This window comes from Carettochelys insculpta, chromosome 1 (assembly GCF_033958435.1).
Source record: "Carettochelys insculpta isolate YL-2023 chromosome 1, ASM3395843v1, whole genome shotgun sequence".
In the NCBI taxonomy this organism is placed as follows: Eukaryota; Metazoa; Chordata; order Testudines; family Carettochelyidae; genus Carettochelys; species Carettochelys insculpta.
In genome coordinates this window covers 62,662,586-62,676,718 of record NC_134137.1, presented here as the reverse complement: position 1 = coordinate 62,676,718, position 14,133 = coordinate 62,662,586, and the positions used below count along the sequence as shown (strand labels likewise).

General features: G+C 41.8%; 1 protein-coding gene across 3 annotated transcripts in view; it reads left to right on the top strand.

The window, feature by feature from the left end:
* The window catches only part of FNDC3A (fibronectin type III domain containing 3A), a 224,663-nt gene that overhangs the window by 10,822 nt on the left and 199,708 nt on the right, over window positions 1-14,133 (top strand). For all 3 annotated transcript variants that reach the window (XM_074987823.1, XM_074987830.1, XM_074987839.1), the window contains exon 3: window positions 11,486-11,614. In XM_074987823.1, coding sequence (XP_074843924.1) covers window positions 11,516-11,614 — 99 coding nt within the window. In that variant the 5' untranslated portion in view covers window positions 11,486-11,515. The remainder of the gene's footprint in view (window positions 1-11,485; window positions 11,615-14,133) is intronic.

Here is a 14,133-nt window from a genome sequence, read left to right as displayed (position 1 = left end):
GGTGTTTTAGATGCCATAGTGGGATCTAGGCTGGGGCCAAGGGGTTTGGAATGTGGAAGTGGGCTCAGGCAGGAGTTAGGACGGAGGAAGAGAGTCAGGGTTGGAGTGTGAAGTCTAGGAGGCAGCTAGGGCGGTGGAGCATGCTGAGGGCTGTGGCTCTGAGTTGGGATGTGGGGGTCTGGGAAGGAGTTAGGGGCTTGAGATGCAGTAGGGGGCTCAGAGCTGAGGCAGCTCTCATTTGGTTGTGGGAACAGGTGGTTCTATGCAGGTCACACCACTCAGTGCTGATGCATAGGCTGCAGCCCTTAAAAAGCCCCTTTCTTAATCTGGCCCTGATGCAGTTGGAGGAGCACACCTCTCTTCCTGCCGCGGTGGCATTGTGCATGGCTACCCTGAGGCCCTGCATGGGGCTTATTAAGCAGATGGGCAGCTGCACAACTAAGAGGAAACCCTGCCTGGCCCCTGGGTTTGAACCCTGGGTTGGTACAATTTGTGGGTAGGAGGAAGGATGGAAGCTAAGCTGGAACGGGACCCTCAGGTTTATGTTGTGATGTAGACGTACCCTTTGACTCCTTTGTAAGGGCTTGTTCCAAGGTGTAAAATTGCTTTCCTTAAAATATTGCAGTCAATATTGTTGTCAGCTGTTAAAGCCTACTTCAAACATAACTCGGTGCCTCTATATCTTGTTCTCATCTCTATTGATTTTCATTTGCAGAGTGTCCAGTTCACAGTCTTGTGATAGGGGTTGTTAATATGCAAGATACTTTGATATTGATCAAAAGACTTTTTTCTCTTTGTTGCTTGAATAACAATGACATGGGTACTTTCCTCCGTGGAGAACTGTTTCAAGGTTCGCTGAAATAGTTCCGGATACCTGTTGCGTTCAAGTGTGTGATGTTTAAGGTGGGACATCTTGCCCCCTTTGCCCCTGCCCCCGAAAGCACAAGAGGTACTGTGCGCAGTACCATTTTTATTTCTGAGGAGTATGGTTGTCAGAGCTGTGTTAGCCAGAGGCTTCCTCTGGGAATATCCCAGTAATATCATGAGATGAGGCTGGTCTTTACTAGAGTTTCAATGCTTTTTAATAGGTCTTGCAACTTCAAAGGAGGTCGACTAGGCAAGAAAGTGTGCAAAGTGCGCAAAGTAAGTCTCTTGGAAAAAAAGTGAAATCATATCTTTTAAGGTACAATTTTAGCCCTCTGGGCATACTTCTGAGCCATGTTTATATAGAACTTTAAAAAACAAAAACAAAAAAACCCACCCACCATCATGCCGTCATACCAGAGGCTCTTGCTGAATAAAACAAAACAAAACAAACTTTTAAAGTGGTTAGTTTGTTTGAACAACTTTTCCTGTTTTTATTTGGAAAAACATTAAAAGTTTTCTCAACAGGAATTTAGACTATACTGCATCTGGCTTTGTGAAATTACAGATTTTTTCTGACCATTGGAACTCAAAATGCTGCATATTTAGATGACTCACTTTAAATTAAGAGGACCCATGGAATTTAAAATAGACACAGTTAATGGAGCGCTGCTCACCTGTGTGGTGTGGTCCCCCCCCCACTTGATAGCAGGGAGCAAGAGACTAGCTTTTAGTGCTGTTTTGGACGTTTGCACTTGTTCTTAAGTGGTGGTCTAATTCATGTAGTGTCTAAACTGTTTTTTATATCTGCTGCTTAAATGCTATCTTGCAACTGCCCAAAACAATAATTAAATAAGCATGCCAGAGGTTAGGCACCTACCTAAATACGATGAGTGAGGACCTTCAATGGTATGTACACTATGAAAATGTATTATGGTGCAAATTCTTGTTACAACACATCAGTGTCCAGTGTTATTAATACTAGAGCAAGGCGAAATCTTTACAACAAAGTTCTTTTTTTCAATAAATGTCCTTTTCATAAATACATTTTTATTAAAATTATTATTATTGTGAACTCTGTTAAAAGTTGAATGTTCATAAAATTATACCTTTTTTCAATATTGTCAATTTTTATAAAATTACTGAAACAACTAAATATTTGTTCACTGAAAATGTTAATCTTTAATGTTTTGGGTAAAATTTTGAAAATGGAAAAATGGGTCCATTCTGAATACTTTGGAAAGAAAACAATACAGTCTAAAAAGCTTTATGTGAAGTGTCACTTTCTCTGACCAGCTGTGGCTAAAGAACAGTTTAGCCTGACTTTATCTGTGGGATCAAACATATTCATAGGCGATACATGGGGGCACATGTTCCCTCCAGAGGTTGGGTTGGGAGGGACAAAGAGTTCTCACATTCCCTTTTTCAAGAAGCCTCTGGTCACACTGCCAGGGAGAGTAGAGGAGACACAGTACTGCTTCATACAGAGCTCACAGGGGCACCATTTTGAGGGTGGTGGATGGGGATAAAGGAGTCTGTAGCTCCCCCTCGAATTTGAATCTCTGGATTTTATACTTGAGGTCGTCTTAGAGCACATGCCTTAGCTCCAGGGAGTTCTTAACTGCAACTGCAGCTGTGTCTATACTGCCATTTTTTTTCTCCTGTTACTTATTTCTATGTTCTAAATTCAATGTTGTAATGTCAGAAAATAGAAATCTCACAGCCACAGCGTTCCAAAACGGAGCATTCTCATTTACAGCCACAGCATTGCAAAAGGAGCCTTCAGATGAACGCTGTGCTTTGTTTACACACATTCCTGTGGTCTAAAATAGCTGTTATCACTCAAGAAGCAGATCTAGGGATCCTTGTGGATAGTTCTCTGAAAATATCTGCTCAATGTGCAGTGACAATCTAAAAAGCTAACAGAATATTGTGAATTGTTAGGAAAGGAATAGATAAGACAGAAAATATCATGTTGTTTCTGCATAAAGTCATGGTATGCCCACATCTTGAATACTGTGTATGCATTTGGTTGTCCCATCTAAAAATGGTATATTAGATTTGGAAAAGGTACAGTAAGGAAACAGAAATGATTAGGGGTAAGGAACAGTTTCCCTCTGAGGAGAGATTAAAAAGACTGGGAATGACAAAAGGACGAGAGGGTATGTTAGCAGTCTAGAAAATCACCAACAGTGTGGAAAAAATACTTACTCCTTCACTAACATTACACAAGACGCTCACCCAATGGAATTTTTAGGCAGCAGATTTAAAATAAAAGAAATTTCTTCATGGTCAACCCATGGAACTCTGTGTCAGAGAATGGTGGAAAGGCCCAAACTGTAACAGGATTCAGATAGGAACAAAATAATTTCAAGGAAAATAGATCCATCAATGGCTAATTGCCCTGAATGTCTTCTAAGACAGTAGAAGTGTTGGTAATTCTGCTAGACAATATAGACCTTCCATGGTCCGTCAAATTCTCTTTTTTGGTAGTGGTCAGATTCTGAGGGTGATGCAGTAGAGAGGTTCAACCTGTACTGTATTGCTAGTTTGATACTAGATAGTAAAGTAAATCTCAAGGTGTTCCAACTTCATTTTTTAATGCCCTGGAATGAAAAGTTATCAAGTGGAAGCTCTATCTTTTTGCATCAAACCAGGGAGCTAGATTAGGTTTGTCTTTTGCTGCCTAAGAGGCACATGTGGATTAAGTACAGGGGAACAGATCTGTCAGTTTAAGAAGATTAATACAAGTAGGTACACTTAGTTTGTCATCTGTATACCACTAAGAACATAAATAATCAATGCACGGGAATGCCTGATGATGGAAGGGGAACTTTGGCAAAACTTTCCTTCGTCTGTCTTTTCATAATCTCTGTAACAGTGTAGACTCATACATCTTCAGCAAAGAGGAGGAGGACGTGCTGGAAGGAGAGGAGGAATATAGTCATCTGTGACCAGGACTCGTTCAGGACTCTAATACAGTCTACCCAGTCCTGCCAGCTGAGCATGAATGAGCCCACCAAAGGAAGAGTTGAATTAAGTGGAGGGAAGGCATGCGGAGTGGTTTATTTACACAGATACATCTTGTATCTTACTGAGAGATCTCTGTGGAACTTTCATAGAGCTTACTCCACAGTCTTATCCCAGAAGCTTCTAAGGATGACTGTCATATTTCTTCCTTGGTGTAGCGAAATTTTCCAGCGCCATTCTGTGATGAGTTTGGCTGTCAATATTGCATAAGATAGCTAGTGGCATACAGGTCTGGGTTGCTTTGGTTTACCAGTAGAAGCTGAGCTCACTGTGCCTTTGTTTCCCTCAGGAATGAAATCAGCTGAAATCAATACCACTTGGGGGAAAATTATGTAACTATACAGTACAATTGCCCTATACCTGGATCCAGGGATTAGGAAAGGAGTGCTGGAACTTTTATTTATTTATTTTTATAGTGGAGGTGCTGAGAACCATTGGCTCAAATGGTAAAGCCTATATATAAAGGAAACCACTTCAACCTAGCAAGTGTGGTAGCACCTAATTCTAGCACCTTTTACTGCTAGGGACTGAAATTCTGTTTCGTACAATTAAAATTCCTTTTCTTCCCTGCCTCTGCTAGTCCATAATCACTGTGGCTGCATAACTGAGTTTGGAGAGATGTTGTGTAGAAGCACTCTGAAACAAATTACTAACAGTGGACATACCTGTGTACTTGACTTAGGAAGGACCAGTCAGTTGCACACTTGCAAAATGGGAAGTGTTTGCCTAAAAAGGAGTAATGCAGAAAGGGATCTGGGAGTCATAGAAAACTAGAGAAGTGTGAGTCAACAGTAAAACATTGCTGCAAAAAGAAAGCAAAAACAGCAGTCCTCATTCTGGGATGTATGACCAGGAGTACTGTAAGCAAGACAAGAGAAGTAATTTTTCTGTTCTGCTCCACATTGATCAGGCTTCAGCTGGAGCACTATGTTTAGCTCTGGGCATCATATTTCAGGAGAGATGTGGACAAATTGGAGGAATTCCAGAGAAAAGCCACAAAAATGATTTAAAGGTCTGGAAAACATACCTTGAGGGAAGACTGAGGAAAACTGGGTTTGTTTAGTCTGGTCTTAAATTGCTGCAAAGGCAGTTTAGGCTGGACATAAGGAAAAAGTTCCTGATAGTGTGGTTAACCACTGGAATAAGTTGCCTAAGGAGGTTGTGGAATCTCCATCACTGGAGATTAAGAGCAGGTTAGACAAATATCTGTCAGGAATGATCTAGATCAGTGGTTCCTAACCTTTTCCACTAGTGCAGACCCCCAGTCACCGCCTCAAACCATTCACAGATCCCCAGACGCCCCACAAAATTTGTTTGTGGACCCCCATCAAAGCCACTTCTATTTTCTATAATTTTTATTTTTTCACAAACCTCCTGCAATACCCTGGTCTGCAGACCCCAGACTCAGAACCACTGGTCTAGATAATATTGAGTTCTTCCGTGAGTGCAAGGGACTAAACAAGATAAAGGTTTGAGGTCCCTTCCAATCCTATGATTCTATAATAGTCTTCATAAAAAAGTTTTCTTTTTAATAAGGGAATCTTGAAACTTCCTTCCCCTTCATTTGTGCTTGTAAATCCAATGACCTCTGTCTCTTAGCAGCAGCTGCTGCCATTGCAGTCTTAAAGAGTTCCCTCTCCAGATCTGCTGAACAACTGACCCCATAAAGAGAGAGAAGAGGATTAGGAAGTATATGTTCAGTGCTGCTCTGGACCACAAACAGAGGGCCTGAAGGGATGGCTTAGCAGAGAGCATTGAGAACAACAGGAGACAGACCCAAAAAAATTCACCAACACATAGTAGAGCTTCTCAGGCAGTAAACACAAGTGTTGCAGACATGGGTTGACAGACTTGTTCGTAATTCTTGACTCTTGCGGGGACAGAAAGAAATAGTATATGTGTAGTCACAGTGGACTGTAGGCATTGAAATAGTCAGTTTTATTTTTCACTTTCATAACTGAAGTGCCATTCTGTTAATTTGTATTTGCACTTTGTAGCCCGTTGCCTAAGTTTTCTGAATGGCTTTTCTCCCATGTCTTTTTTGCAGCTCAATAAATTGTTTTTAATATTTTTTTCATACAACATGACAGTTACACATAGGGGTATTGAAAGCATCCAGTACACAGTAAACATAGAGCATCAGACAACTCATAGGTTCAAGAAAAAAATGCAGTTGTATATAAAAGTGTACCAAGCGCTTCACAGGTGCTGTTAAGAACTAAAGCTTCAAGCCTAGTGAACTATCCATGACATCCTATTTAAAATACTCTTACAAAGCCTTCTTTTAAATCTGTAGTTCCACACTGAGCTCTTGTATTGGCTGTTGTGTATGGCTGTCAGCAGAGAAATCTCTACCTCCATCCTGGTGGTAGCTTTCCCCATTTGCCTCAGACATTATTAAGGATGCAACATCCAGCTATAACCAGTGGGATATTGTTTTAACTTAAATTCAGTCTAATGAGTAAGCAGTGGCAGCCTCCCTTCAATCTATCAAAGCACATTTGACAGTCATTTTACACCTGCTGAGCTGATAGTTGAATCTTGCCATGAGGGTGACCCTTGTATGCCTTCATGATCTAGAAGAACAAAGGGTAAGATGGGTTTCCCAGAATCACTGTTGGCATTGCAATATAGTCGGGGCAATCTGCCAGTGAGAAAGGGCTGTTTCTGCTGTAGTTTTTTGAATAATGTGTTTTTCTTAACGATGTGTGCCTTCAGTGATATCAATGTAGAATGATCAGGGAAGTCTCTCCAGTGATCCCCCAATGTTTATGTAACCATGAATGGTAATTCTTACTGTGCATGTGCTCTGTGGCTAGGTGGACCAGTGCCAAAATAAGGCCATGCATGCCATCTATTGATCCGCTGCAGTTCAGGAACTCTTACTGCAGATCCATGTATTGTGTACTGCACACTGCCAAGGTTCTCAGTCTGTGTGGCAGAAGATGATTAAGGGCTTGATAGTCTCACATGACAATGGCACCTGCCATAGATTTTGCTACTCCAAATTGATTTTTCCAGTGCAGGCTCCTGAGTGCTGGGGTGTGTGGGAGGAGCCTTGAGCCTTGGGTCCTGGATCCAGCCTTAGGGCCAGAAGTTTCACATCCTTGCTTTACAGACATATAAAAACATTCTTTGAACAGACACAGCCTGTGGGTCAGTTGGATCCTTTCTGAAGCCTCTAACTATTACTGTTGTCTTCACATAAATGATTTCATTTGAAAACTGTAATGAGACCTCTGCAACATTGGTTTACAGGAGAGTTAGTTAGAAAGTTTAAATTTCTGTCCTCCAAGAAATTCTGACATTTTGAAATTTGTATAAAAGTCAGTTATTATGAAATATTATAATTCTGAAGCAGCTAATGATATGTAATATTTTGGATAATGCTGAAATAGTATAGAATGTAAATGCATTCTAAATATTCGTTTCATTTTCTTATTGTGAGTATTAAAAACATAAACATCAGAATGAAACAAAGTTGGACTAGTCCATTTGTGTTTGAATTAATTTGAAACGTTTGTCAAATTTCATTAGAATGGATGCAGTTCTGAAAAAATTGTTTTCACAAAACTGCATTTTCTGATGGAAAGCTGTTCCATCTAATTTTTTTCAGCTAGTTCAAGGTAACCATAACCCTTTGTCTAAAATAGAAACAAACAGCTTAGATGGGACAAAGGGTACTTTAAAACAAATCCTAGAGTAATAGGAGAACTAGTTTGTGGGCAGCTATCACACTCTGATACTGGATTTTGCTTTGATTGCCGGATCTGAACTGGAGATGTAGAAACTTGGTGAAACTATAAAATAAATTACAAAGAGAAAACCATGTGGGTAGTCTTGAGGAAGTAGATCTTATCTGTGTAAACTTCCAAAAAGAATATCTTTAGTATGCTTAATAATTATAGTAGCCTAGATGAATCATTGTCTAATTTGGGATGGGGAACCCTTGGCCCATGAGAAGGATTCGGCCCGTGGCTTGCCTGGATCTGGCTCTGACTTGGGGTTTCCCTCCCCAGCATTTATGCTGCTGCAGAATTGGGGCATGGAGCCCTGAGCCTCATGGGCTGGTGTCAGGCAAAATGGCCAGGGTTGTGGGGAGATGAGAAGCAGCTCCAGGTGCTGCATATTGCCGCTTCTCCGCCTTCTGCCCTCCTCTGCCCAAGTGTGCGACAGTGCTGCCTGGAGAGGCTTTTCCTCTGCTTCTTTGACTGGCTGAAATTGTGGCCAGTCAAAGCAGCGGGGTTGTTGCCTTGGAGATGCAGGGGAGCTATGCTAGGTAAGCACTGCCTTTGACCCCCAACCTACTCCTTCACCCTCCTTCCTGCTCAGACTCCCCACCCTCAGCCTGTTCCTGAACCCACCCTCCCCAGACCCCACATGTGCTCCCTGGAATCCTGTTCATGCATAGTGAGCCCTGAACACCCATGGGGCTGGAGCATGAGAAGAGGGAGGTGACTTGAGCTATAGCAGTAAGGGTGGTTCTTTTCTTCTTCATTTATGTGGCCCCAACTGATTTTTTCTTTGGGTCCGTAGCCTCCCACCCAAAAGTGAGCGTTGCCCCCCATGGTCTGATTCTACATAGTCTATCACCCTCATCACTGTAATATGAGCTCTTTCTAGTACGGTAAACCCTTGAGTTACAGGGAACTGTGTTCATGAAGCCCTTGCATAGGTCAACTTTTCATGCAAGTCGGAGGGGAGCCAGGAACTAGGGGCAGCCTGGCTGCTGGCTCCCCTCCCCTCCTTGGAGCTAGGAAACTGACCAGGGTTGCTGCAGAAGCATACAGTTGACAGGGAATGATGTTCTTGGGCACAATGGAAATTTCTACTGTAAAAATAAAAACAAATTTCTGTAGGAAGGGAAGAGGTTTCTCAGGGCCTGGTCCAAGACTGCATAACGAACTGATACATCAGCACAGATCTCGCTGTCTTTGCTAACCTGGTCTGTTTCCTGGCTCTGCAAGCAGAGGGGAGCCAGGAACCAGGCTGCCACTTGGTTCCCAGCTCCCTTGGGCTTGTAGGACCTGGGAAACTGAACAATCTGCCAGGGCTGGTCAGTTTCCTGGCTGCTTCTCCCCGCCTTTGTCCAGCGGTGCACCTGTCAGGCTGACAGCCATGCAGCTGGGGGAAAGCAGGAAGAAGGGGTCTTAGCTGTGGGCAGCTAGACAGGCTATGCAGGCTGACAGCCACAGAGCAGCTTCAAGTTGTGCTTAACTCGACTTGAAGCAAGTTACACGCAACTTGAAGCAGCGTATTTTGAGGGTTTACTGTAGTACTTTAAATACTGAAACTTACATCTATGGTATATGATTCATTCTCTGGCAAGAGGGAACATTGCGTGTGGTCATTTTGTTTTAGTTAGAGTTCTGTTTTAAGGTTTGTTGTTTTTTAAAATGTGTTCTCTTTTACGCATGTCAGCAAAGGTGGTGAGGTTTGTGCTGATGTATAAGTTCGTTATGCAGTCTTGGACCAGCCCGGAGAAACCTCTTGCCTTCATGCAGAAATTTGCATTCATCTTTACAGTAGAAATTTCCATTGTGCTCAAGAGCAGCATTCCCTGTCAGCTGTGAGCTTCTGCAGCTGCTCAGGAGAGACTGAAAAGCCGCCCTAATTATCAGAGTGTCCACAGCTAGGTTTATTTCTGCTGGTAGTGCACATATGCACATACCCTGAGGCATGTAAAAATTCATTCCACACATGACTGGAGAAGAGGGAAATCTGCTTGAGAGTGGAGTTGTCCCCTAGCTCCTGTGGGAGCCTAATCACAAAAGAACTCTATTGAAAATATGCGTGCCAGCACAGTTCTCTGCTGAAGCCCATTGGAAGAATAAGCCATCTGAGAACTTCTGATTCACAGGAACTGTAGGAGGATGTAGGCTGAAGCATGTAGCTGCCCTACTGACACAAGGGAACTGAGCGACTTTCCTAACCTTAGCATTTCCAATACATCAGTGTGATATCTAGGCTCAAAATAAAACATTATTCAACATTAACTTCATTTTGCAGGTTCCTTCTGTTCCTTTTATGCTTTTGTTTCCCTGCCTCTTTTTGATTTTTTTTATTATTCACCATATTGGTAAAGGGCATGGAATTGGGTGCAGAGCAAGCTAGGATGTGAAGTCAGTGTATTTTTTTTTTTTTTAATCATCGAGACAAACCACTAGCCCCAACCATACGGTTGATTGTAGATTTTTTTTTTTTTTTTTTTTTTTTTTTTTTTTTTTGCTGTTTGTTGTTATGTCCGTGTTCTCTTTCATCAATTGTCATGGCATTTACCTACTGTAAAGGAGCCCATTACAAGGTCACAAGACATCAAGGGTCAAAGTCTCCAAATTAAGCCTCCTCTAAAAATGACTTTCTTGCATGAGTATTTGAGATTTGTTTAGGAAATCTGCAAGCTCATCAAATGCAAAGTTGAAACAAAGAAATGATCTATTTTTAGCAGAGAGCCACACAACAAACTTTGGGTACTTATTTATGTCTGTGGTCATGTAAGCGCTGCTTGTCATTCTCTTTGATGTGGACTTCTCTGAGTCCTCCCATCTAGGCTATAGCTAAACCTTTCAGATTCCTTTTTGGACAATGTCTCTAAGATATGGCTGTTCCTACCCATCCACTCATCTAATATTCTTACTAGGCACTTATCCTCTTGTGTCTCAGTTACTGCAACAATCTTTTTTCTAGTCTTGATAAGTGCACTCTTGTCCCACTCATCTTTATAGCAGCATTCTCAACCTATGATTTTTCTAACCCATCATTTTTACCTTATCACCTCTCTGCATCCCTCCACTGGCCCCCACTACTTTGTCACATTAAATATAGGCTACTTGTCTTCACTTTCTAGCCCCAGCCTCTCCCCAGTCGAAGAGAAATGTCTAATTGGCAATCAAACGCGCATCTCTTGCATCCAATCAGGCCAACATGCTGGCCTTTATTGTCCATTTTTTTTCAATTTTCAAACAACCACCTTTCTGGACTGCTGTACCCCTTTTCAGGCATCTAATTTATTGCTTACCCCCAAGTTTCACCTCACATAAAATCAGTTTACAAGATCAGACAAAGAAATACTAAACCATCACAGCACAGTTGCTGAAAAATTGCTTATGTTCTCATTTTTACTATAGAATAAATGGATTGGGATATAAATATGGTATTTATGATTCAGTGTGATACTTGAGACTCTTATTCTGTAAGATTTGTCTGAATCCTAGCCCCTGCCATTTGGGGACTGAAGCATGTAACATGGCTTTGCTTGGCCCTCTGTGTAGTGGGGCCATGTGTGCTTGTCATCACTTGCAACTCCTCCAACCCATCCCATGACTCCCCAGGCTGAGGAACAATGATCTGGATGAGTAGAGTTCCCACTGGAAGACCCTGGTTGAGAATGACTGTGCCAGATTTCCAAAGTAACTTTAAAGTCATATTTATGGGATTGTTCTTTGTGATGTGTTGTTTATACCAGTGCATTTAATTATCTGATTAACTTACTTTTTAATACTAAAGAGGCTGTTTTACTGTGAAATCAGTTTTCAGGTCTTAAAATACATTGTATGCACATTATATAATTGGGGTAGTTTTTCTCTTATAGGTGATCCTGTGAATTAATGTACCATCGGCAATGGCAGAACACCCACCACTGCTGGATACTACTCAGATTATAAGTAGTGAAATTACTCTTCTACCTGCCCCTATTGTTAGTGGGGATGGAGCACAACAGGTAAAGAAACTTTCTAACACCTTTGCTTTCTTTTATGCTATATATACAAAAACAACATGCTAGCTGAAGAAGTGGATTCTTCGAAATGCTCCAAATCCTGAAAAACACTAAAATGCTGATTAGCAAAATGTGTAGTAATAGTCACAGCATTTTGATACCCCATGAGAAGTCATAGTAGAGCTAAGCTCACCTGTGTTTTATTCACTTTTTAAGCTGTGGAATAGAGAAGCTGCTTTCTGGTTACTGTAGGTGTCCAGTTCTGATCCTTTTCTTGAGACATTTTACATTGTCTGAAAAGAACGTAAATATTTCCAAAAACTTTTGAGTGCCTATTAGCAATTATCACAGAATTTTAAGCCAAGAATGCATCTAGTTTGGTTTCTTATTTATTATAGGTCACACACACCACCCAGCACGAGCACACCAAACCAGGGATCTGCAACCAAAATAGCAAGAAGAGCCGTTTTTAAAAATTCAGTTACAAAATCAATATATCAAGAGCCGCAATGCATGTGAATATGAGACAGTCCTTAGTAATGTCAAACCCTACTTTTTGTAACCCCTATTTTGAGAACAGCACACACAATGATTTGTAATGCAATCCATATAAATATTAAAACCTTTTCTGAGTCATAATGAGCTCCAAGATCAGTCCTGTCTAGTGGCAATGAGTATCAGAAATTAATTGGGAACCCAAAGGGAGTTGGTTTAGGAGCATGCAGTGTAGTAATCTTATTTATAATGGGTGCCCTTGCATTTGTGTAGCAGGAACAGCTCGTGATCTTTAGTTTCTATTTTATTATAAAATGTCTCTTTTTGAAACATGGTACTAATTTTCTCCTGGTCTCTAACTTTATTGCATCCCATTACAGGATTTACCCATGTCTCCTTTATTTCCAGTTATTAATCACATTCAAAGACAATGAAAATTCATTACATTAATACATTTCTAATACAATTCATTAATACATTCCTAATACAATTTTTCCCTGTAAGCAACTGATGTAAATGCCAAAGATATGTTATCTTTTCACAAATGCAAGGATAGATGTTGATCCATGGGGGGAAAAACATTCTCTTTTCAAATGTGAACCAAAAACATTTGAGAACCCCCATTTTAAAACTGGTGGCAGTGGGGGAAGACACCTAAATTGCTCCCTACTTGTGCAGAGCAGGACTGCATCATGCTCTTAAGCCCAGATGGGATCCAGACCCCTCAGGGAGAGTTGCAGGAATAGGGCAGTGGCCCCCACCCTCCTGCCACTGCGTTGCCCAGATGGGAGAGGAGCAGGAGGATGAGTCAAGCACTGGCCAGCCCCCACCCCCTGCTGACCCTTGACCTGGTCAGATGTGAGAAGGAGGAGGGAGAGTCAAGCACTGGCCAGGCTGGAGATACAAGCCATTGTTCTAGCGGCTGGCAGGACAGGGTCATTCCAGGGTCGGGAGCCACAAATGACTCCTTAAAGAGATTTATATGGCTCGGTAGCCACAGGTTGCCAACCTCTGCCCTAAACCAAACAACTGATATTAGACCACCAGGAAGTTTTACTTCTTACTGCAATAAGAACTTTTGCCCTAATTGTATGATAAATATGGCATTATCCATAATATCCTGGAAACTAAGTGTTCTTCAAGTGATGTCCCTTGTGGGTGCTCCACGCTAGGTGTTGGGGTCGCCCAGCAACACAGATAGGAGATTTTTTTCTTAGCAGCATCCAGTAGGGGTTGCACATGCACCTTCGCAGTGCGCACTTGTCACATCATCAGGAACTGCCTGCACAACTTCGCTTTCCTCAGTTCCTTCATTGCCGCCCTGGACTATAGATGGAGCTCGACCTCTCTTTCCTCCGTCCTGTAGAATAGAATAATTTTATGTTTATAGTTAGTAGCTTCTTCATTATTTCTTTAGTTAGTCTCCCTAGACACTTACATTTTTTCTTTCCTGTTCAGAATTACCTTCAGTTATTAGTCACAAGCTAGATTGTACGTAGTTCTCTGAGGTGACAGTTTTATTTCTGTTTTTTAAAAAGAAAAAAAGAAGAAGAAGAAGAAGAAAAGAGAATAAGAAACGGTATGATATCCACTATATCTGCCTCACCGAGATTCAAAAAGTGCTCTAATTGCTGAGATCCTATGCCTGCCTCAAATGGTCACTCAGTGTATATGTTGCCTCAGAGAGTCTCTCAATCCACAGAAGTGCTCTCAGTATAAGAGCTTGACAGGCACATCAGGCATCCAAAGGCCTAAAGGTCCCTCAGGTTCCCCTCACAAAAGCTTCAATCCCTGCTTTAATGGCACCAACAGCATTGCAGGTGGGCATGCGGTCTCCCTCACCTGCGCTGGCAGACCAAACAGCAGCTGCTGTGCCGAGCACTCAAATGGCACCAACCGCATAAGCACCAGTGCCAGAACAGCACACTGCTGCCTTGCTCCTCAGGTCCAGGGGATCATCGACAACATACCCATGCAGTCATTGTCCCATATTTCACTGGGGCAGTCCTAGACACTGCGGAAAGCTA